At 54.4% G+C, this 24,374-nt stretch overlaps 1 protein-coding gene across 3 annotated transcripts in view; it reads right to left on the reverse strand.

Moving 5' to 3' along the window:
* Nucleotides 1-12,723: 12,723 nt before the first annotated feature.
* The window catches only part of SOCS7 (suppressor of cytokine signaling 7), a 31,640-nt gene continuing 19,989 nt past the window's right edge, over nucleotides 12,724-24,374 (reverse strand). For 2 of the 3 annotated variants that reach the window (XM_032428626.1, XM_032428625.1), the window contains 3 exons: nucleotides 22,913-23,048; nucleotides 22,323-22,473; nucleotides 12,725-18,702 (listed from right to left, as the gene is read on the reverse strand). In XM_032428626.1, the coding sequence (XP_032284517.1) occupies nucleotides 22,353-22,473; nucleotides 22,913-23,048 (257 nt within the window). In that variant the 3' untranslated portion in view covers nucleotides 12,725-18,702; nucleotides 22,323-22,352. Of the gene's footprint in view, nucleotides 18,703-22,322; nucleotides 22,474-22,912; nucleotides 23,049-24,374 lie in introns of all 3 variants that reach the window. The other variant, XM_032428624.1, reaches the window with a different exon arrangement.

Genomic DNA, 24,374 nt, shown 5'->3' on the forward strand with positions numbered 1-24,374 from the left:
ACTAGAGGGGATCGCTGAGGAGAGGCTTGTTCCTGTGCCTCTGGCTTTCAGTCCCCCAGCTTGTCCTCTGCTTGTCCCCTGAAAGCAACCCAACCCCACCTAAATGCTCACCTCTAAAGCAGGTGTGGTCCCAGTTCATTCAAGTCAAAAGATATTTATTAAGCTCTGACTACATGCAAACTGCCGTGTGCGGTCGTGGGGACCGTTGATGTTCCTGCCCTCTTTGGGCTCAAATTCTAGGGAAAGCAAGCAACAGCAAGGGATGGCTGCAATGTGGTGGAAGCAGCGCACTGAGGAAAACAAGAGGGGCCTCCCAAAATGAGGGCAGAAGTCAGGGGCCCTGGAAGGCCCTGTATGGCCTAGACCTTGAAGGCTCTCAGCGGGCAAGTGGCAGAGGAAGGAGGCCTGAAGCTGAGAGCTGGGGAGGGCGTGGGGCCCAGGTTCTGGCAGAAGCCCCAGGCATCCCACAGAGTGGATCTTGCTGAGCATCTTTAATGGCATAGGGTGGGGCAAGGGGCCACTCAAGAAGACACCAGTCCCCACCCTCCTCCCTGCCGCTAGGTCCCTCAGGAATCCCACCCGAACACCCCTCAGAGAGGGAGGCTACATACCCCTTGCCTGGTTGGGGCCAAGGGGCATTGGTAACCTGCCAAACAGCTGGGAACCCAGCCCAGCTGGATTGGGGGTGGGAGCAAGAGGCTGCAGCTTCTCCAGCTGGCAGCTGGGCAAACAAGCCACACCCAGTAAGACCCTGGTGTCAGGGCAGGGGATGGGTGAAAGATGCCCAGCCCTGCCATTCTCCACCCACAGCCCCTCAGCAGAACTATGTTTGTCATGATGCGGGGAGAAGAAGAGGCCCTGGGCTGGGGTCTCCACCCTTGCAGGCTCCCAACCGTGTGATACTGGGTCATGGGGGACCCCGTGGCCTGGACTCTGTACAAGGCTAACAGATGACTTCTAAGCACCATGACATCACCTAACACATCACCAAGATGTGTTCAAATGTACTGAGGACCTACTGTGTGCCAAGCTCTTTACAAACGTGATTTCATTTACTCCCCGTGACAACCCTGTAAGGCAGGTATTATTAGCCCCACTATATAAATGAGGAAACAAGCTCCGAAAAGTTAAGTAACTTGGCGAAGTCGGATGCCAAGCCACTGCTCCATGAAGCAGGATCCCTCTGGGAGGAGCTAGGCCAGGTAGTGTTTTCCCAGCTCCAGGATGCTAAATTCTGAGGTTCTACGTGAGGGTGTTTAAATTCTTGCAGCAACTGGCCTGCAGTCCTGCTTTTGCCACAGGCCCCCAGAGCCTGCCCAGCTGTACCAAAGCCCTGCACACAAGAGGGCCCTGGTCCACTCTCCTCCCTGTCTCCATTTTGCCCTTCTAGGAGCGGGGGGGGGGGGGGGGCAGGGGGGAGAGGAGGAAAAGAGAGAGGAGGGGAGAGGAGGGACACATGGAGGGAAGGAAGAGAAGAGGAGGGTAAGGGTGGAGGAGGAGGGGAGGGGTAGCTCCCACCTTCCCCTGGAAGCTCTGGAAATCCCCCGCAGCTGCTCCCTCTCCTCTGTCTGGCTCTGAGCCAGCCCCGGGAGGGAAAGGGGAGTAGATGGGGAGAAAAGAGGGGCAGGGCCCTGACCACAGGGGGCAAGCCCCTCCGTCCTGGCACCTACCCCACCTGGCAATTCCAGCCCCTATGAGAGATTCCAGGCGTGCTCCCCTTTAAGAGACCCTACGTGCCAAAATCCACGCATACCACACAGACACATTGGGGCGGTTCTCGCACTATAAAAGGATTCTTCGCTTTACAAGAGGGCTCAGCACATGGGAAACTTAAAATAGGAGCTTCCCTGGTTGCGGTGAAAGAAGCTCCGATTTCAGAAGCACCCCATACACACCATGCTTCTGACACATCCAGAAAGCCAGTGACACCCACAGGGGCCCCAGGGCTGGGGCTGCCTTAAGACATTAACATCGGCCTGGGCACCTCCCTGGTTGTGCTGAACATCAGAGTCCCCACTGGGGGGGGACGTGTCTCACAGTCCAGCAGACGGGCTGACTGCTGGGCTGCTTGGCAGGGTGTCCTAGGACACCTAGAAAGGACCCGGGAAACCACCGCTCAGCACAGCTGCCAGGGAGTTCACAGCAGCCCAGAGAGAGGACAGATACCCAAGACCTCCCCGTGTCCCTTTGATGGGGGCGGGCAGGAGCCCAGTGTCCTACTCTCCTCCCGCTCTCTCCTCCCCTCTGCAATGCCAGGGCACAGGGGAGCCCGGCTCTGTCCCCTGGGAAAGCGGAAACAGCTGACCCCCAGAAGAGGTCCGGAAGGCTGATGGGGGGACAACTGAGGGCTGCTTTGAGGAGCAATTCAGGCCCAGCTGCACTCCCAGTGAGATGCCTTTAGGGTCCTCTAGGCAGAAAGTAGCGATGGTCCCTAGACCTACCTCTCCTTTTTTTTTTTTTTTAATTGAGGTGAAATTCACATAACATAACATTAACTGTTTTAATGTAAGCAATTCAGTGGCATTTAGTACTGTCCCCCAACCCCTACATTTTGCACTCAGAGTGGAGCCGTGGGTAGAGCCGGTAAGGATGGCAACAGCAGATAATGACGAATGGAGTCCCCTTCCCCCTGCCAGGCCTGGTGCTGCCACCGGCCATTTAAATTAACAACCAAGATGCCAAACAGGCCTGGAGACTAGACCAGCCCACAACTCCGCTCCAAACATTACACCCAGCCCAGGGAAGATGCCCAGAGCACTTCATGCCTCCCCAGAACTTAGGATCACCCCCTCCCCTGACTCCTCACCCTCCATCCCTCCTCTCACCCCTCATCACCATCATAGACAGCCCAAGAACCCCTCTGCCAGAGGTAGGGGGACTGCGCTCAGTCTGGAGGGGAGGGGTCTCAGAGACCAGGACCCCAGGCCACTGCTTTAGGCAGAGCAGTCCCAAAGAGCCCAGGAGTGTGGATAAGCCCCACACTTAAAGGCGCGCCCAAGAACAGAAAATCCCACCACTCCAGACCCCACCCCAAGACCTCCTACCAAGTCAGGATTATGAAGGAAGTAAGACAATCTCAAGAGCAGCCCCCTCACTCCTGTCCAGCCTGCTGCCCCTCTTAGAGGAGGAGACTGATTGCCAGTCAGAATAGAGGCCCCCCCTCACTCACGTTAAGGGGACTGGCCCCCCTTCTCCATTTGAGCACCCTGGAGGGGGTGAAGAGCTCCAACCTGAGGGAGGCTTCATCCCTGCCCCTTTCTGATGGAGACCATGTAAAGGAAAGACAGCCCCCAGGGCCTGGCTGGGGCTGCAGGTCTGTATTTGGGGGGCATACGGAGAAGCTGCCCAGCCCACCCCATCTTTTCACTGCCATGAAATGGTGGCAGCAGCTGCTGCAGCTGCTGTAACTGGGGGAGGAGGGGAAGCCTGGCTGGGAGAAGACCCTCCATGTGTAGGTGGGGGAGGGAACCGGCTGTGTCGGTCGTGTCCTGAGGTCTCACTAGGGGGTCGGCGGTAGTTGGCGTGGGAGAGCTACCTCCGCCTCCTGTCACTCGTTTCATCCCGCAGGGCCTGCAGCCCCCTCAGGCCCAGGATCCTAGCAGGGGCTGAGACCTTACCGAGTGAGGAGGGGGGCTTCCAGATGCGGGGGCTCTCCTGGGTGGGGAGAGAGGCAGCGTGCGCGCCCTCTGCGCGCCTCCCTGTGTGTCAGCGTGTGTGTGCGCGTGTGCGTGTGTGTGTGTGTACCCACCAGCTCAGGGTCACACCAGCCCCGTCCCTCCCCCAGAGCTCCCGCGGGCTCGCAGCCCTGGCGCCCCAACCCCCCTCCCCCGCGGCGCGCCCACCCTCAGCCCGTGCTGACGGCCCCCGCCCTCCCCTCCCAGACACGCACCCGCGCCCCGCGCCCGCCGACCTGCTCCATGCTACTGCCCGCTACGCCGTCCTCGCCGCGCCGGCCCCGGGGGGCGCCGGGGGCGGCGGCCCCTCCATGCGCCCTGTCGGTGCGGCAACCCGGCGACCGCCCAGCGCGAGGAGCGCCGGTTGTCAGCCGCCCGGACCCCCGCCCCGCCCCGCCCCGCAGGCCCCGCCCCCTCCCCTCCCACCCGCGGGGGGAGGCGCGGCGCTCACACCGGCGCGCGCGCGCGCACACACACGGTCACACACGCACGTTCATGCACAGCAACTCACATCCAGGGGCTCATCCCTGCCAGCACACCTGGTTCTCCCTGCCCTGGGGACACTGTTAGTCCAGAGAGGACACCCTCCGAGCGAAGCCCCTCTCTTCATCTCCGAGATTTATGAGTTAGAAGGGTCCCCCCCTCCTCATTTTACAGGGGCCACAGAAAGGTTTGCCTGAGGTCACCCGGCAGCTTGGTGACAGAGCTGACCCATGGCCCAGACCACTGTCTCCCAGGCTGATGCCCCTCCTCAGGGGTTGCCTGAGAGCAGGTCAGAGACACCCACAGAGCCTGGGACGCAGGGAGACGCGGCATTGGCCCCCACCCTGCGAGCAGGGGTCTGGATCCTGTGACCTTGTGAGGACAGGAGATGGTGGGGAGGCGCCGCTCCCTGCTGCCAGGACCCAGCCTCTGTTCAAATGTGTTTTGAGGTCCTTGGCTGGGTGTGGGGAGCAGAGATGGAGATTCCTGTCGCCTACCGTGTGCCATGCCCCACGCATATGCCAAGCAGGAGGAGAGGCTGAACTGTTGGCCCACTGCTAGAGAAGGGTCATCTGAAGCCCCCGATGCTAGCCAGGCCCCTGACTGCTGGTAGTGGCGCCACCCACTCTGGTAAAGACCAAAGAGGTGGCAAAGAGACTGCCCCCCCGCCCCCATCAGAGGGGGCTCCTGACTGCGCACTGCTCCTCTGTCCTGCCGCTCACCGGGCAGGGCCGAGCTGAGGGTGAGATCACATGAGCAGGCATGTGAGAGGCAGGCATGCTGCCCAGGAGCATGGAGTCCAGAGTGGACAGGGGTGGGAATTAACCTGCCCTGAGGCGGGTAGCAGGGTGGGAGCTTCGTGGGCAGGGGCTGGCCGCCTAGACCCGCCCCCCGGGGGCCAGTGCCCAGCCTGGCATGAAGGGGGTTTCACCCCTTCTCACTGCACCCTGGCCTCTGTTGGGCACCAGAGGGTGAAGGGGCAGAGGGCGGGAAGCTGAGATGGGGCAAGTTAAGATCTTCAGTGGGCCCAGACAAAGGGGGCTTTATAGGCTGGGTGTGGGGGACATGCTGGGGGCAGGGAGGCAGGAATGCAGGCCGGGGAGGCCCTGAGCTCATGGGCAGCCCGGCTTGGGGCTGAGGTTGGACACCCCCAGTCCTCCCACGCTTGGGCCCTGTGCGGTATTTGCTGCTTTGCTCCTGGGACGGCAGCCAGGAGTCCTGGCAGCCCCTCATCCCGGGCCACCCGTCTTCTCAGGGGTCTGGTGGGCACTCCCCACGCACTCCCAGTCTTCCCCGCCCAGCTGGCCGCAGCCTCTCTTGGCTTCCCTGCCATGCCCTCTCAGCGGCCTCGTGGCCCCTGTCTGCTACCCAAGTGAGTGAGTGCCCTGCTGGCTGCCTGGGGGAGGGGAGGGACAGATTTGGGTGGGGTCACAAGGCTAGGGGGTCAATGGGGCCCTTTGTCTCTTCAGACGGAGTCTGTCCTGGGCTAAAGAGACAGGAGACTGAGAAGAGTGCTAGCCAGCAAGCATGTCCCCCAGACCCTGACCCCGCCTCTCCCAGGCCGCAGTGGAGCTGGGCCCTGGGCTGTGAAGGCAGGCTCCGTTCTTCCCAGTTGTTTCCCTCTGATTCTCTTTCAGGGAGGAAGCAGCCACTGGGAAGTGAAGACAAGAAGGAGGAGGTGGCTGTAGCGACAGCAGACACCCACGATGGGCTTCTGGAACAGCTGCTGCTTGGCTAGACCTAAAGTCTGGGGTTGGGCTTTGCAAAGTTGAGAACTGTCTGTCCCCAAAGATGCTGAGCTGGCCCTAACAAATAGATTCCTACTAGCCAAAGTCACGGTGGCTAGACTGCTAAACCCCGAAGCTATTTTATCAACACACCTGAGCACTGCAGGAAGCTCCACAAGCAGAGTCCCTGTGAAGGACCACAAGATGCATGTGTGCAGCCCCCCCAGTCCTCCCTCTTCCCTGGCAGCCTGGATCCTCGACAAGCTCCGGCTCTCTAGTTCCTATTGCTCCTCCCCACATGGGCCAGAATCTTCAGCCACAGCCTTACCTCAGAGGGGCAGCAGTAGGGGGGTGGGGGCAGGGCCCAGCCCAGGTCACTTGACGTAAATCTTATTGAATCTCCTTCATAAGATTAAGAGGACACTAGTCTTGTCTCTTAATAAGTGTCCTGGGCAAAAACCTCTTTTTAGGGGGTAAAAAAAAAAAAAAAGTCCCAGTCTGGCCAGCACTGAACTTTCCAACCTTCTCTTTGAGAAGCTTTGAGCCTCACTGGAGGGAGACTGACCAAGATTCAAGTCCCACGTCTGCCATTCGGGAGCCGTGTGGTATATGCACCTCTGAGTTCTGGCTTCCTCGTGCATAAGCCAAGAGTGATAATAGTACCACCTCACGGGGTCGATGGGAGATTGGGATGAAGGTATAACATTTTTGGTCCACGGACAGACACATAAGCCGTCAATAAAAGCTAAGTGCTTTCTACAAAGAGCTGATTTAATTCGTCTTATATTGATTATTTATTAGCTTTAGTGTATCAGGTGACAGTTTCTAACCTTGTTCCCAAATTCTGGGAGACCATACCCTGGCTACAACCAGGTGTTTCTTTGAGGGTGGCATCTGCCTTCCACTGGGTGGGAACGGAAATGATGAGGGCAGTTTCCAGCCTGCTTCTCCCCACCCCCCCCATCAGCCCCCTTCCCTTCACCTAGGAGCCTCACGGGCTCCCCGGGGAGCAGGAGAAGGTGGAAAGAGATCTGAGAGCCACCTTAAGGCAGATGACTCCTGGGGTGGGGGTGCCATGAGCCTGAGAAGGGAGGAAGGAGGAGGATTACCCAGGAGGGAGTGGAAGGAGATGAGCAGGAAGGGGGGGGCATGGACCGCGGGGCCCCACTCCTCCACCTGCTGCTTTGTGAACAAAGCCAAGAATGATGCAATTCTGGCCTGGTTGCAGCTGAGGCTCTAACCAGGCCCTGAGAGGAAAAGTGGGTGTCGAGGGTGGGGGGTGCCGATGCAGGGGGCCTGTGGAAGCCCGGCCCTGGATGCCCAGCCCAACATGTAGCTCCCAGCCTCCTTCCGAAGCCCCTCACCCAAGGTCAGACCCCTCACCAAACAGGCCCAGCTACCTTTGAAGCAGGAGCCAGACATGATGCAAGGAGGACATCATTCCAGGCAGCCTCCTCGGAGGGGTTGGCACCTCCCACAGGGGAGGGAGATGACGAGCCCCAGAGGCGGAGCTGGCTCGAACACCCTCACATTGGGCCCTCCACGTGGGGGGTGGGGGGTGCTCAGTCTGCAGCTCTGTTTCCCCTTCCTCTCATCTTGGAGACAAAGGCAAAATTCTCTGGAGAAAGTGGGATGGGAAAGCTCAGGAGAATCCTGACCCAGGCTCTGCACACGGTTGCACATATTTATAGAATTCAATAAAACCCAAGGCAGACACCGAGATGGGTCTGGGCCCCCAGTGCCTGGGGGAGGCCTGGCATTCCCCTGGGGCGGTCATCAAGCCAGCGGGGGCAGGGTGGGGCCTGGGGGTAGTTTCCACCAGCTCCTGGGGTGTCTGCCCCAGCTCCCCATTCTGCCCCGGGGCCGAGAGAACAAAGCCTTCCTCCTCTCCCTCCACTTGATGAAAGGAGTCTTGTCCCGCACGCCAGGACCATGTGGAGGATGTGTCACAGGCCAGGGGCTCCGAGGGAACAGGGCATTAAATGGGGGCAGCAGAAGAGGACTGAAGATACTGCGTTCAGGGATATTAAACCCAGCCTCGCCCCACTGCCGCCCAGCCAGACCTGAGGGGACAGCTGGGTGGCATAGCCCAGAGGCGCCACTAGGTGGCAGGAAAAGCCCAACAACTCACCCGGTTCCACCTGTTCCCACCACCCGCTGCCCCACACCCCCAGCCTTATCCTCCAGCAACCTTCCCCCCTTCCTCCCTCCAACCCACCCCTCGCTGCAGCCTCCGGTGACAGCCCTGAAGTCTTTTCATTTTTCCTTCCACTTTAGAGAAGGCAAAAAGCTCTCAGTCCTTCTCTTCCAAATGCCACTAATAATGATAATAATTAGTGCCTGTGGCTATTTATTGAGTGCTGAAGAGGTACCAGGCATTTTACGTGCATTATCTCATTTACTCACTCATGAGGTAAGTAAAAATACTCTCCCTCTTTGCAAGAGGAGACAGACTAAGAAAGCATAAATAGACTGTCCAAGATCACACGACTGCGAGTCGTGCAGCCGATGTTCAGATCAGGTCTACACATGCTGGGCGGGCGCCTCGCTAAGCCTGTGAACGAGTGGGTGTCGGCATGGAGAGGGGGCGAAGCACCCGTCAGATGCATGTGAGACTCCGTCCACCCTTCTCACCAACACCCGCCCCCCCATACCCGACCCCTTGAGATTCTAGGAGGGTGTCTTAGTCTCAGGGTAAGTGTGAAATTTAAAAAGTTTGCCTGGGGCGCCTGGGTGGCTCAGTCAGTGAAGCATCTGACTCTTGGTTTCGGCTCAGGTCGTGATCTCAGGGTCATGAGATCGAGCCCTGAGTCCGGCTCCGTGCTCAGCGGGGAGTCTCCTTGGGACTCTCTCTCCCTCTCCTTCTGCCCCTCCTTCCTGTTCTCTCTCTCTCACTCCCTCCCTCTAAAATGAATAAATAAATCTTTTTTTTTTTTTTTTTAAAGTTTGCCTGAGTGATTCGGGCTCACAAACCCTTGCTCTGAGAGCCACTGCGCCCTCCCCTGACGCCTCTTCTATGGACTGCACAAGGCATTCTGGGTTCTCTCCTTGCCCACGTTGCTTCCCGTGTGAATCCCCATTCCAGCGTGGTTGCCCCACGTTCGGCACCAAAGGTGATTCCAGCGCAGAGGACCTTCCCCCAGGGCCATCTCCACGTCTGGCCTGGCTGTCTTTGCCAACATCCAGGGGGCATCCGTCCGTGTGCTGGCACAGCCCCAGGTGGTGGGGGCGGGGGACAGAGCAGACGAGGAACAAGACACAGAACCCACTGTCCCCAAGCAATAAGAGTTCGTGTCTAAAGCTGGGCCTGCACTGCCTTCTACATACGGTGTCCATTCGGAGAAAGAGCCCGCTATCCAGAAGAAAAGGAGATGGATCCCTACTGCCCTGTTCTTCACTGACACCCGGGCATGTGCGAGCGTGGCAGCTGCAGGGAAGGGGCGCGAGGAGGTGACACCCAGTGCAGGGGAACTTCTTGACATTTTCTTTGACTCCACCGGTCTCCCACACACGGTGGTTGCTGCCAGGCTGTCCTGTCCCGTTTCAAGCCTTCCACACTCCCCCCAGGATCAGCTGTGACCTGCCACATTTATTTTTCCCCTCCCTCTAGAAAGCTAGCCAGCCTCTCCTATTCTCCACCTGTCTCATCACCCCTGGATTTGCAGAATAAAGGCCCAGAAACAAAACCAAGTTCTCAGAAGTGGGCGCGGAAAGCCAGGCCCTGACACCACATGGGATGAGACCAGAAGCCCAGGAGGTAAGAAGGGCGCCTGAGCTGAGCTCTTGATTTTTCTTTTCTAAAGATTTTATTTGACACAGAGAGAGAGCACAAGCAGGGGGGAGAGGGAGAAGCAGGCTCCCCGATGAGCAGAGAGCCCGATGTGGGGCTCGATCCCAGGACCCCAGGATTATGACCTGAGGTACCCCCCAAGATGAGCTCTTTAAATGCAGACTTTCTGCTGGGGGAGAATTCAGCAGGGGGTGGTGGGTGGTTCAGTGCAACCTGGGGTCCCTGGACGAAGCCTGCTGACCCCATGTGGGGAGCATCTCCCACCAGGGCAGCTCTGGTGCTCAGACACCTTTGGTGGCAGGAGGAAGCGGTCCACACCCCACCTTTGGGCTACCTTGAGTTGCAGTCCTGTCACATCGTTCACACTCTTACTTCAACCACCAAAACTCCAATCCCTTGAGAAATTCTGAAGAAGACTGACATTTAGTAGTTAAGAACCCCTACTTTACGCGATCGAGCTGTCCTGTGTGAAAGGTGAAAATCCAGGCTCAAGGCTGGCTGACTGGGAAAGCAAGCAGCACTCCCGGGAAGGGGGCAGATGTCGCTTTTCCTCAACCACCACCACCTTGGCACGTGTACTCAACCGTGTCAGCCCCGGGGACAGGGAGAGAGCTGAGCGCGCAGGCTCCGTCCCTCCCGGACCAGAGTCAGGACGAGCAAGCAGGCAGACACGTGAACAGATAGCAGAGGAAGGAGCACTGGTTTGGCCACAAGTGGCTGGTGACAGTTCCAGAGGTGGCCCCGGAGCAAACCCTGGAAGGCCGAGTTTCCAGGCGGGGAGAGTGACAGGAAAGGGTCCCCCAGCGTGAGGGAAGGTGGGAGTGGCAGGAGAAGGGATGCCGTCCTCGGGGGACACTGGGTGTGTCACGACCAGAGTGCAGCCTGTGTGGCAGGAGGAGAAACAGCCTTGATGCCAAGTTGAGGAGGGAAGATTTTCTTCTCTAGGTGGAGCCATCGTTGATTTTCAACTAAGGAAGCGACTTGAGCACGTCTTTTCTGGGGAAGGACTTTTTAGAAGGACTGGCGAGGGGAGACGGGACACAGGAAGACCAGCTGGGAAGTTGCTGGAATTGCCCAGGTGAGAAAAGGGGAATGTCTAAATTAGGACATGGCGACAGAGACCAGATGAAGTCGCGGCTTCAACAGGGCTCAGCGCATAGGATTAGCCTGGTCAAAATTCCTCTTGCAAAGGCCCTCGGAAGGGGCTCCACTGGAGGCCGGCGGTAGCTCAGCCGACGCCTCCCCAGAGCTGGAGCCAAGCCCCGAGCCTCTGGCTGAGCGCCAGGCGGAAAGGGTTGTGCTCCAGAACCCACGTGGCACCAGCTGGCACTCGGATCATGACGCACGAGATGCTCACACTACGCGAGGCGGGAGGGAACCCAGACAGCCCGAAAATGCCCTTTCCCCAGCTCCCCCGCATCCCCGGGGACACGCATGAGGGGGGACCCACGCGGAGGGGGGAGGGGATCTCCTGCGCCCGCACCGCCTGCCACGCGCTCGCTCGCAACTGAACCCTGCGCAGCCAGGCGCCACCGACAGGTGACGCGGGACAGCCTCGGTGACAGCATCAAAGTGCTGGCTGAAGAGAATGGCCAAGGAACACGGGGGGTGACGTAGGTGGTGTCAGGTGTCGGGGGTGAAGAGGATGGCAGGGGGCCATTCTGTTTATTTATTTGGGGCTTACTCTTACCGAAAGAATGCCTCTCCTCCTGTGGGCTTCATCACCCAAGTCAGAGGCTCCAGGACCTATCTTTCCTGACGAACCTAACAAATAAGCCGTCACGACCGTGAACGAGGCTGGTCTGAAATGATGAAAACCCGCGCCTCTACTTTGAAGACATGCGCACTAACCCTCCCGGCTGTCGGTGTGAGCGGAGTCCCTGTGACTGACAACTGCGTGCGCAAACGGCGGCCATTAGGGCATTGGAATTGCTCGTTCTGAGTCAAGCATCTTCCCTCGTCGTGTCGTTCAGCCTTCGTAGCCTGGCGCACCTTTCCTTCTAAAAGGGAAGAAAACTGCGGTCGGGAATTCACGGTCACAGAACGGCTCTCAGAACTGCTAGACCAGGCGCCTGGGTGGCTCAGTTGGTTAAGCGACTGCCTTCGGCTCAGGTCATGATCTCGGAGTCCCGGGATCAAGTCCCACATCGGGCTCCCTGCTCGGCGGGGAGTCTGCTTCTCCCTCTAACCCTACCCCCTCTTGTGCTCTCTCTCTCACTCTCTCTCTCTCTCAAATAAATAAATAAAATCTTTAAAAAAAAAAAAAAAAGAACTGCTAGACCGCCGCGTCCTGACGCAGACCTGTGACTCGAGGATGAGCTGACCGGGGCCAGGGGGGTTTCCCAGACGCCCCCGGGCGGCCCTTCCAACCGGTCCTGTGGAAACGCAACTCCCCCGACCTGGGTTCTCGCTCACGCGGCATGCTTCCTGCTCTGAGGATGCGGAGAAATTGCAGGAAATTCCCCCCAAAGTGCCAACGTGGTCCAGCAGCCCCCTAAGTAGGGGACTTGGAGAGGGATTAGGTGGGAAAGTGAAGAGAGGAGTTTCCAGTGGCTCCGAGGACACACGGTTGTCAAGGAGAGAAACAGTCTGTTCCTTTTGTCTCCAAAGAGCACCACCGCTCAAGAGGGACTGGGCCAGGGGCGCCTGGGTGGCTCAGTCGTTAAGCCTCTGCCTTCGGCTCAGGTCATGATCCCAGGGTCCTGAGATCGAGCCCCGCATCGGGCTCCCTGCTCCGCGGGAAGCCTGCTTCTCCCTCTCCCACTCCCCCTGCTTGTGTTCCCTCTCTCGCTCTCTCTCTCTCTGTCAAATAAATAAATAAAATCTTTAAAAAAAAAAAAAAAGAGGGACTGGGCCGGCAAGGCAGGAGGGATGCAGGTTAAACTCAGGAGAAACCTCGCCTGCCAGCAGGGGGAAACACGGGGACTGACCGCTGTGGGGACACGCGCACCCTCCCTAGCCACAGCCCAACGCCACCGCTCACCCACCCAAAGGCCACGGGCACTGGAATTCTCCTGCACTTGCCGAGGAAGGAGAAAGCAGCGCTGAGCAATGGCCGTTGGCCTGGGGAACTTTGCAACATCTCTAATTCTGACAAGACCAGTCCTGGATGCGTCTCGCTTGGCTCCCATCGTGGAGATGCCCCAGTCACCAGGGCTGGGTCCTCTGACCCTATGGAGCTGGTGGTGGTGCGAGAAGTCACAGGAGATGGGAGAAGGACTGACAGACACGAACCCAAATCACATGAAGTAATTTCTAAACATTTTTATTTCAAATCTCTTTTCACCCCTCCCCAAAAAGACATGAGTCAGTACAGCAATCATAAAAAGGAGATACAAACACAAGAGTCAAATGTCTCCCGCACTGACACTTACAAAAAACTGGGAGTTGTACGTGGGGTTTCCAAACAGGACCTGCAGCAGCTACTAATGTCCCTTTATAAGAGTCACACATGCCTATTAATACAGTATATACAAACACCCGGTTCTGGAACTAATCTACAGGGACATCCCAACACCCACCCATCTATCCCCAGAAAAATACCAAAACACACCCAAAGTGCATTTGTTTTGTTTATATCAAAACATCTTTCCCTTCTCCCACCCCACCCGCAGACCCTCCCACCCCATTTAAGATTGGCCTGCAAGTCTATTTTAACCATTTAGTAATTTTTTATAGTTTATGAAAATAAATTATACAGCAACTATTTTAATAAATTAAGCACAAAAAGGGGGAGGAGAGGAGGAAAACTAAACGGGAAGACAAAAGCCAGGCCACGCTTTGGCTTGGAGGAGGGCGGGGGGGCGGCACACGAGGACAGAAGTGGTTGCAGGGTGCGGCTCCCCTTCTGGTGAAGGACTGGCAGCCACCCTGAGCCCGGAATGACACCCCTCTTCATGGAGTTTCTTAACAACAACCAAACAAATGTACAGCAGCGGCTGCGCCACAGGCAGCACCAGTTCGGGCACCCGACGGCCGGCCTACCCACCGAGCGGCACCTGGGTCATGCCTGTCCCTCGGAAAAGGCTCTGGGCCCAACGGTGAGGGCGAGCCCCCGTTCAGGGGAGCACCAGGGATGGAGGAGCCAGACCAGCCCGCCCGCCCCACCTGAGCTGGGCGGAGCAGTGTGTGATGTCCTGGGTTCCGATCAAGAGTGTCCTCCGTTTTCTTCACACTCTCTCTCCAGGAGCAAAGATTGCAGTCCAGCTGCAACCAGACACTCATGTCCTCCCTGCTTTTGACCTGCTCCTTCGTGCCTCTTGGCACTTCGGAGGGAGGAGGCGGGGGGCGGGGAGCAGTTCCAGGTACCCTCTAACCGAGATGAAATGAGCGTGAAGGCAAGTCACAGACTCAGCATGCAGGACTGGCTTCCCAGAGGTAGATGGGAGTGGGAAGGGACGGGAGAAGAGGTACAGAGGACAGGATGGGAAGCAGGACGAAACTGGGCCGGCACCTACCAGGAAGGTCAAGAAGCGATGAAAAGGACAACAACAGTATGGAATTTATATGTAAAGAAAGGTCTTTCCCTGGCAGATTAGAGAATCAGTATTTTAAATACAATTCCTTACTCTGTCTTTCTAACTGCAGCACCTGAGTCCCCAGTGCCTCCGTCTCTACGGTTCAAACCCCACCTCACGCCTCCCGAGGCTTTGCTCTCCATCTTCTCAAGGCCTCCTGTCCTTTTGTGCTAGCACGAAGGCTCGGATGTCAAAACGGGATAGGTCACGGGGACTGGCAGACTCAACTTTGCCTTCTGGAGCTTTGAGGCCCACTAACCCTATAGCTATCATGGGGGGAGGGAGCCACGCTTTGCTTTCTTTTTTTTTTTCTTTTTCTTTTTTAATAAAAAAGATTTTACTCCCCAGGAGCAAATAAATCACTTTGAACTACTGATAAACACTGTTGCAGTGAAAAGGAAAGACGGCTACATGTATGCAACAGCATGAGTCGGTGTAAGAACAGCTGTGCCGACAATTAGAGATAAAAATCACTTATCCCCCCACCACCCGAAACCAAACCAAGAGGATTCCCATAGGGAAAATGTCTAACTCAAAAGCTCCTCCCTTAGGGACAGGGGGCATGTCATTCTCTTAAACGTGGAAAACAAATGGCAGGTCTCCCCACAATGGAGATGCTTTCAACACCCCAACTGGGGGCAAGACCTCTGCAAATGAAGACATGCGTGCGGACACACACACACGCACACACACACACGCTGACTTTCAGATCTCCCCCCCCACAGCCACAGAGCTATATCCCAGGGCCTCGCCCTCCGTTTTCAGGGCTCAGAGCCAAGGGAGAGGCCGCGGGGCAGGGAAGGGTCTAACCTAAGGGAGAAGTCCCACCTATCCCTGTCTCCTGCTGGGACCCAAGGGCTTCAGGCAGCCTTGTTCTTTGGGGGGCCTAGGGTGAGGGCCAAAAAGGTGGGCACCCCAGGGCATCCAGCTCTACTCTAGGCTCTCATACCCGGACGTGCAAGCACTCAGCACCCTCCCGGCTCCCCACCTCTTCCCGGATGTACACTGGAGGGGGGTTTGCAGCCATCTCCACAGCATTCCCAGCCTCAGGGAGGGCCGACCCCGTCAGCCCCTGGGAAAGGAAGGAGAGGAGCAGAAACTGTGACGGTGAGCTCCCCACCGAGCCTCTCCTCTCAGAAGCCGGCGCGCTGCAGTCCGCGGCTCACACTCACTACGTCTAGGCACAGGCTGGCCACCGGGCCAAGGCCACCGCCGACGGCCCCAAAGTCCCAGCTGCCGCCCCCTTACCCAGTCCTCACAGCAAGGCCCCACCCCCTTACTCTGCACTCCTGCCACAGCCGCGGATTTCAAGTAACAGCCCATTGTAGCAGCGCTTGCCACCTAGCTCACAGCGGTTCACACCTGTCCTGAGGAAGGTTACAGCAGATCAGTCACCAACAAGTAAGGGTCACAGGAAAGAACCCATTACCAACTCTGAAATCAATGATGGGTCCCGGGAGGTGAGAACCCTTTCCAGTTTGTGACTTTAAAATACAACAACCGAAAAGGAATGAGTTCCCTCTGTGGACTGCATCTCGATTAGCACGACACAGAACTGGCAAAGGAGGAGTGGGCCCAGTCTGGAGAGCGGCCAGCCGCCCCGTCCCCTCTCTGCTCTCTGACCAGGCGGGCCCCTCAGCCAGCTGCCCCACTCCCGCCTCTTCCTCCCCCTAACCCCCCGACCGAGCCGGTCTCTCCCTGCGCAACTCTGTCTCGCAGCCCACTCTACTGAGGAAGGGCTAGGCGACAGCCTGGGCCATGACTAGCACACAGACAGATCATGGACACGGGTGCACACCACCCTTTCCCAGGAGGAGAAAGAAGGATGGTGGTGAGGTTGGGTCATGCCTCCTCAGCTGGTTTGGTTCTGGGCCTGACCGCAGGAATTCTCCAGTGGAAATCCCTGGTACCACAAGGGGTACAAGAGCTCTGCCTTCCTCCCCCCCGGACTACGCTGAGAACAGTGAGGTCCCTGGCTATGGACAGGAACCAGGTGACTTCTGGCTCTGGGGTCCACTTCACCATCATAAGCCCTCAGTGCTGAGACTTGCCTGATGACCAGGAAGTTTCCATCTAAACCGCAGCTCACTGGGAAAGGAGTGACTGATGCTGCCACTCTAACCTGGGGCTGTGTCCTGGTCAGTACACGCTGCAGATTTCTGCTTCCATGCTTCTGTTCATGTGTTTCTTGTCTCACTGTCTTACCCTCACCTAGGACCCAAAGCCTCACCGCCACAGAGCTCTCCCAGACCATCTGGTCTACCCTGATCTTACCCACCTGAATTTCTTTAAAGACAGACCTTGGTTCTTGCTGCCACACAGAGTCATTCTCCAACTGCTGCACGTGCAGCAGTCACTTAAAAGCTCCCTCAGGCCAGACATCATGTCTTCCCCCTCTTGTGTTTCCCACAGTATCTAGCCCAGACCCAGGCAAACACACTAAAACATACTATAAAAAAGAATTTTAAAATTATGGGTGGCTGAAATGGTGTAAAAGAAAAAAGCCCCAAAAAACCCAAATAGCTGCACATCAGCCACTCAAGGATCCTGATGGATTGCAGACTGCAGGCTCTAGAGCTGGGTGGCACTTTCTGCAAGATGGCAAGTTAATCTGCACCCTCAAGAGGCAAGACTCACAGGTTAAGCCAATTTCTGGGATCATTATCTTCATTGGTTGGTAACACTCCCATGGGATCCAAGGAGAAAAGAGGTACCTCGTGACAAATCAGAGGTGGGCTGTGTTTATGTCACAAAGCTCATTTTGTGGATCCCCTCTCTTTCCAGGCAGATAACAATGCAAGTCTCCTCCCTATTCCACTACAAGGAGGAAGACTGGTCATTCCATGCAAGACATAAGGCAGAAGGCCAATGCTTCCAGATGAGGCAGTCCTATAAATTACGAAGACACTGGGGCCTCACCCCAAACCATCAGGAAACCACAAACCTGATGATATTATTTATCTCATGAGATGAGGCAGACAGAAGCACAGGGGAACCAAAAGAGGCAGTCTAATGGAACATTTACTACAAAAGAGCAATAAAGACCCAAACAGCTCAATTTTCATATCTTAATAGCAAACCTCTCCCCAGAGTAACTCTATAGAAAAGCAAACTCATAATATCATATGACTTGACAATGGCCCACTTCAGAAAAACTCAAGGACCACTGAAACACACTGGAGTTTCTCCCCCTCCTCTTCCACTTCTGCCTGGAAGGTGGACAACTCCCAAATCAGCATCAGACAGACTTCCCAATGAAAGGGGGGCAAACAGAATCTGACTCAGGAAAATGTTTGGGTTGCTAGAAAAAACACAGTTAAATTAAAAAGCCCTTGCTACCTCCCGTCCCAGAAGTGGGATAACAGGGATAAACCTAAAAACACGAGATGCAATGCTCTCCTCCTCTCTGATCCAAAGACACTCCATTAAGGCTGAGACATTGGAGAGCTTCTTCTCGGAAGAGCGCTACCACGATAGCTTCGTTTCTCACCATCCTCCATATTCCTTCTCACTAGCTGGCAGACATATGGAGGTAAGTAACACTGACTCCTAAGTCATGGGTACAGTTTGCCATTAAGAATCTGGAAGCATGCTCCATTAACTTTAGCAGCTCATGATTAGGGCTCTCAACTGCTCAGGTGATGAGAAAATCGACTGCCTTGACAGCTGGCAGAAGCAATAGGAACGATGTTGCCATGATCAGAGTGAAATGTACAGTTATCTCGGGGGAGGGGTGGAGGGTGGAGGAAGAACGGGAGGGACTTGAGGTCACAGAACTCAGGAATTCAGTACGACAAAACTAACACAGCTTCTATGAGAGGTGATTCTGAAACCAGGTTCCTAAACCTTCAAAGGAAAGGATGTGAGGAGTCACTACTTTCCTCGGCAGAGGCCCTTTGCCAGTTTTTGTTCAGCAATCTTCTATTCGAGACTACCCACCCTTTCTTTCTCGCTCCGACTGAAGCTGCCCAAGCTTAAAGAGATGAGGATCCTCATCCCTCAGAGACTCCCAGCTCAATTTGCACTTCTGACTCCTTCTCTTCCCTTCTTTGAGGTCAATGGTGAACACTCGCACTCTGCCTTTGGCACCAGCTGAATGACCGTCACTGGCAATCCCCTCCCTCCCCTCCCCCCGTTTGGACCTGGCTCACCCTTGGCACCACTTCCAGTCCAATGGGCACGAACCCCAGCTGCCTTTAAAGGAAGTTTTCCATACCGAGAAATGCAAATATCCAAAACAAAACTTCTAAAAAAGGAACAGTGTTGAGACTTCTTCCAGTTTTCCAAGGAGCTCGTCCAGTTCCAGGATACCGCAGGGGCTGGATGTGAAGAGGTGGAGCCCCCGCGCAGAGAGTGTGGTTGTGTGCTTCTTCCAAGCCCCAGGGCTGCAAGGGGGAGCAAAGTCTTTGCACGGAGGAACTCAGCCCTTCCAATTCCCTCGTTTCTCCTCACTCCCCCTTCCACAGTAGCTTCATTTGGTTCTTCAGAACTGGAGCTTGGCAACCAAATGCCTAGGTGAAAAAAGAAAAATATGAGAGCGGCTCAATGGAGTGGAGCCAAATGGAGAAGAGCTCAGCCTCTGGAGGTGGAAAAGTACAGCTCAAAAGGAGAGCTGGAATCTGGATAGCCAAAGACTTCCACAAACACTGGTGCTGGCTCAGGATGTAGCAACAGCATTTGCTGGGGGACCTGAGCAGCCCAGGACTTGGACACCAAAAAAAGGTCCTAAAATAACTGACAAATATATTGTATCATATCACCTTACTTCTCTTTCCCTTTCCCTTACCCCTTAATTTTCCACCCACTTTTCTCCCCACTTCTTTCCCGAGGCTCACTTGCTCCAGAGACTAAAAAAGAAAAGGGGCACCTAGGTGGCTCAGTCGGTTGAGCGTCTGACTTTTTTTTTTTAAGATTTTATTTATTTATTTATTTATTTATTTATTTATTTACGAGAGAGCAAGAACGAGAGAGAAAGAGAGAGCACAAGCAAGGTGAGCGGCAGGGGGAAGCAGGCACTCCACTGAGCAGGGAGCCCAATGTGGGGCTCGATCCCGGGATTCCAGGATCATGACCCGAGCCGAAGGCAGACACCCAATCAACTGAGCCACCCAGGCACCCTGAGTGTCTGACTTGATTTCAGCTCTGGTTACGGTCTGAGGGTCATGAGATCGAGCTGAGCAGAGTCTGCTTGAGATTCTCTCTCTCTCTTCCTCTCCCTGCTCACTCTCACTCTCTCTCTCTAAATAAAATCTTTTTTTAATTTTTTTTTTAAAGGTTTTATTTATTTATTTGACAGAGAGAAACACAGCGAGAGAGGGAACACAAGCAGGGGGAGTGGGAGAGGGAGAAGCAGGCTCCCCGCCGAGCAGGGAGCCCGATGCGGGGCTCGATCCCAGGACCCTGGGATCATGACCTGAGCCAAAGGCAGACGCTTAACGACTGAGCCACCCAGGCGCCCCTAAAATCTTTTTTTTTTAAGATTTTATTTATTTGTTTGAGAGAGAGGGAGCACAAGTGGGGCGGGGTAGAAGGAAAGAGAGAAGCAGACTCCCCACTGAGCAGGGAGCCCGACGTGGGATGCGGCCCTAAGGTCTAAATCAGGACTGAGGACAGCATGATGCTTATTCTTTGCCATAGACAACAATCCTGGTGTCACACACAGCAAAGAGACCCTGGGAGTTTAGTTCAATCCTTTGCCCCCCATACTCATGACAAATGGATACCCCTGGCCTATACCTCATCAGATAAGTCCCTTCCCATCTCAGGGCCTTTATGCTTACTGGACCCCTTGCCCAGAATGCTCTGCTCCCAGATCCTCTCATGGGTGACTCCTTGATAATTCAGATCTCACCTGAAATGACACCTCCTCACAGAGGCCTTCCCTGATCATCCAAACTTGAGTAGCACTATCCCACCACTAGTCATTAAACTTCACCAGGTTTTATTCCTCATAACATGTATGGTCAACTGAAATTAGCCTATTCACTTCTTTACATGTTTGCTGTCTGTCTCTCCTTATGAGAACTGCAGCTCAGCAAGGTCAGGGCCACAGATCACCTCGCTCAGCACACTCTTCCCAATCCACACTGGGTACTTAACAAGTAGGCAGAGCTGCTGAAGGCAAAGCCAAATGGGGAGCTCCCTAAGACCTGTGGAAAACCACTATGCTTTTGGACCTCTCTGTTAAAACAGTTCTTCTGAAGTGGGACTGAAGTCGAACTCCTCATACCTTACATCCATCGTGGCCCTTGTCCTGCCCCTGGCGCCACAGAGAATAAGTTTAACCACTCCTCCTTCGCATTACTTTCAGGTAGCAAGCCCCTCTCACCCCGAAACTTCTCTGCTCCGTGTTAGTCATTTATTCCCCATATGCTGAAGCTGGGAGCCCCCCACCATACTGAGCCCACCTCTGAATGTACTGTTTGGGAGGGTTCCTCCTAAGCACCCACAGAGGTGGTGCTCTAACTAACGGGTCCTAATTACTCCACAACGGTGTGTTTGCGTAGGCGCGCCTCCCTGGTTCCCTCCTACCTAATTCCCATCCTAATTTCAGCTGCAAAGCCACCAAGCAGAGAAATCCTCCTAGACATCAGAACATTTGGATGTTTTAGGTGTCGCTTCCAAGGCATACAACTTGCATGTAATTGAAGATATGACAAGAAATTGTACACCCAGTCCAGGATGCTTTAAGTTAAAGCTCTGTAGCCTCCCAGAGTTATGATTTCTTTTTTTTTTTATTTATTTTTATTTATTTTTTTAAAGATTTTATTTATTTATTTGAAACAGAGAGAATGAGAGAGAGAGAGAGAGCACATGAGAGGGGGGAGCGTCAGAGGGAGAAGCAGGCTCCCCGCCGAGCAGGGAGCCCGATGCGGGACTCGATCCAGGGACTCCAGGATCATGACCTGAGCCGAAGGCAGTCGCTTAACCAACTGAGCCACCCAGGCGCCCCCAGAGTTATGATTTCTTGATCTCTCTTCTTTCATTCCTTCTCCCCTTGTTAATCCTTATTAGCCCAGCTCACGTACTTTCCCCCAAGCATAGGATCAGGGACTTTCAGAGCTAAGAAGGGAGGCACCCAGCTGGGTTCACCTTAGCCATGGCCCAGGAAAACCCGTGGGGCATAAACGCCAGTCATCACACTCTCCAGTTATGAAGAGAGCAGAGAGCGTGGAGAGATGAAGACTCCCTTCATTCTCAGACTGTCACTCTGCGGGTTTTTTTCCCTTAGTTTGTATCATGTGGGAGACAGCACTGGGGAACAGAGAAGGTTGGAGGAGAAGCAGACATATTCAGTGCTTCAGGAGGGCAGTCCACACAAAGAGGAGAGATAGGGGGTCACCACACCTGGCAGATCACGAGAATGTTACATGGGATCGTACATATAACCCACACTACCAAAATTACTACTCTCTGGCAATTCTGTTCCCTACTCACCTCTATCTTTCAATGCCTACATGAAGGCAGTTTAAAAGACCAATTAGAATCAATCTGCACAAACCAGTATTCCAAGATATTTTATGGGGAAAATAAATGAGTAGAATTCAGTTAATGTAGTGACGGGAGAAGAGCCTCTTAGATAAATGAATTCCTTAGCTAATTCACTTACTCTTTTCAATAATTTACTCTTCAGTGGTCCAGACGGAACTCTAACTAGAAGAGTGAGCTTGTTTTCCTCACCCCCACGTTCCACGCCACTGGCCTTGGAAGTTCTCACTCAGGTGCACAGCCTATTGCAAATGAAAGGGGGCCTGCACTCCCTTTGATGACCTTTTCCTTGTCTGTGGTCTCCTGTTTTACATATCATTTGTGCAACAGCAAGGAGAGGGGCCAGAGTATGAGAGAAGGCCCCACACTTAGCCACACTTGTGTGTTCTCCTCATTTATATTCGGTGCTTAGCTTGCATGTTGCTTGGCAAATACTTTTTAAGCCCCTCCTGTCTGTCTGCTCTTCTCCCATTTGGTGTATGTGCCCCCTTAGGGACCCCGTTATCAGATTTGGTGACTCTCTGGGCAGACACCTGGATCCGGAGTATACACATGGGGTGTGGGGGAGGGGGGTGAGGCCCAGCACATGACGGTAACTGTCCGGGAAGAGACTTGGCTGGACAGTAAGGCAGAGAGCTCATACCCTTGGTGGCGATCAGCAGGGGGCCCCTCGCTACGTGGAGGGTTCGACCTCTTGCTTCTGTTTGGAAATGAGCTGCGCTTCCTTTAGAGACAGGTACACCTCTTCCTGAGGATCATAGTAGTAGAACTTTCGGATATAAGAGATCAGAGGTCTATGAAAAACACAGGAGGGATACACATAAAGTGTTATTTACAAAGACCATAAACAAAAGACCACCTTTGTTCAAGCCTTCCTTCTTCTTCAACCCCTATATGGCTGTGACTACACAAAAAAACTTGGCTGACCTAAGAAACTTGCCACGTTCACTTGTTATAGCTCTGTCTCCCTCCCGCTTACCACCTCCATTCCACTCTTCGTAGAGACTGCAGAAGGAAGGCTCACACACACACACATACACACACACACACACACCTTCCTCCCTTCTAGCTGCCATGTGACACTTCTAGAGTTAGGTGCTAAGACATGCGAGAAGTGAAAGGAGGATGCCTGTGAAGAGCGCCAGGCTCTGTCTGTGCTATCAGCTGGCGGGCCTCACTCACATTTCTAACTAAGCCTCCATTCCGGCCCCGACCCGAAAGACCCCATTGTACTTAGGCAGTGGGAGATCCGGGATGTGATCTATCCGGACGAGCTGTCGGATTCGGAATCTGCAAAGGTGCTGGAGGGATTTGACATTGCTGAATCTAGACACTGGATAGAGCAGCTGGACTGGAGTCGGTGGCAGTCCTTCAAGAATGAAAACCAAGGACATATTCAGAAGGAACAATGCAGCTAACTACAATTCCCCTTATGAAGCGAATCCAGGGAAGGGAAATAGGGCTTCTTTATAGTTCACATGTGCGTTCTGTGCAAAAGCTCCTTTCCACAAAGAACTGCTGCTTTCCATTTGCAGAAGCATTACCACTGTATTTCACTCAAGAGACTCGATTCTCCTCCGCCAAGAGCCTCCCTAGCACTACTCTTCACAGCTGAGAGTCTCGCTCTTCAGAATAGCCCAATGAAACCACCAAGCTAGAGACTTTACTTGGAGCCACGTGGCCAATCCCAGGCCTGAGGCTCTCCGTGAAAAGCAGGAATCAAAGCACCCCCGCTAGAAATGGGGGATACTGTGAGAGCACATCTAGCAGCATCCTGAAGGGGAGAACTCAGAAAGGCTGCTTAGAGGAGTCCCCACCAATTCCAACTGAGAGGCTGGTAAGCAGAAGGCAACGGCTGGGATCAAGGCTACAAGCCTATCACTCCCGCCATTTACTTCAAGCCAGGACCAGCGGGTTTAACCACCTCTTATTTCCCACACACACACACACACACCCCCCCCCCCCCCCGCCCCGGCCACTTTGCCTCCTCCAACCCCTCCTTGCTCCTGAAGTTTTAGGCTGGGTCCAGGAACAGAAAAAAAGATGATGCTTTTAAAAGGAAAGCAACGACAGTAGCTTGAGGAAGCTGGAATTAGTACCACTCAGTGCCAAAGTGCCTTCTGACTGATGCCAACCAGGCCCAATGGGAGCCCCACACCCTGCTTTCATCAGCATCAGCGGGCTTGGTGCTGGGAAATTCCAGCCCCCCCCTCCCCCCGCCAGGGGTCAGTGCCACAGAACAGAAACATCCACAATGGCAGGGACACTGAAACTGGTCCAAGGGAACAAAGAATATTCTGGTTTCAATAAACAAAGGGGCTACAGCAGGTAAATAAGCGAACTGCTCTCAGAAAGAATCTGAGCTACAAAATCTTTGAAAGAATTCTTTTCTCAGTTGCTGTCCTATCAAAAGAAATTCTGTAGGCACAACTTATCGGTCTACTACTGTTTTAGGTATCTACTGTTTTAGGAGTTTAATTTCAAACATTTTTAAGTTTTGTTTGAAGGCGTGAGAAGAAAAAATTAAAGCTTGCAGATTGTCTCCCAGAGCCTTTGCATGGTCATTGATAACAGACTTTCTAAAAAAGAAAAAAGTCAACATACACATACTGTTACTAAGCAAGTAGGCTTGACTTAAAAACATTTAACTTATTTAGTCTTCAAAACTATACTTTGAGGTAGGTATCACAATTAT

The sequence above is a fragment of the Phoca vitulina genome, unplaced genomic scaffold (genome assembly GCF_004348235.1).
Source record: "Phoca vitulina isolate PV1807 unplaced genomic scaffold, GSC_HSeal_1.0 scaffold40, whole genome shotgun sequence".
In the NCBI taxonomy this organism is placed as follows: Eukaryota; Metazoa; Chordata; class Mammalia; order Carnivora; family Phocidae; genus Phoca; species Phoca vitulina.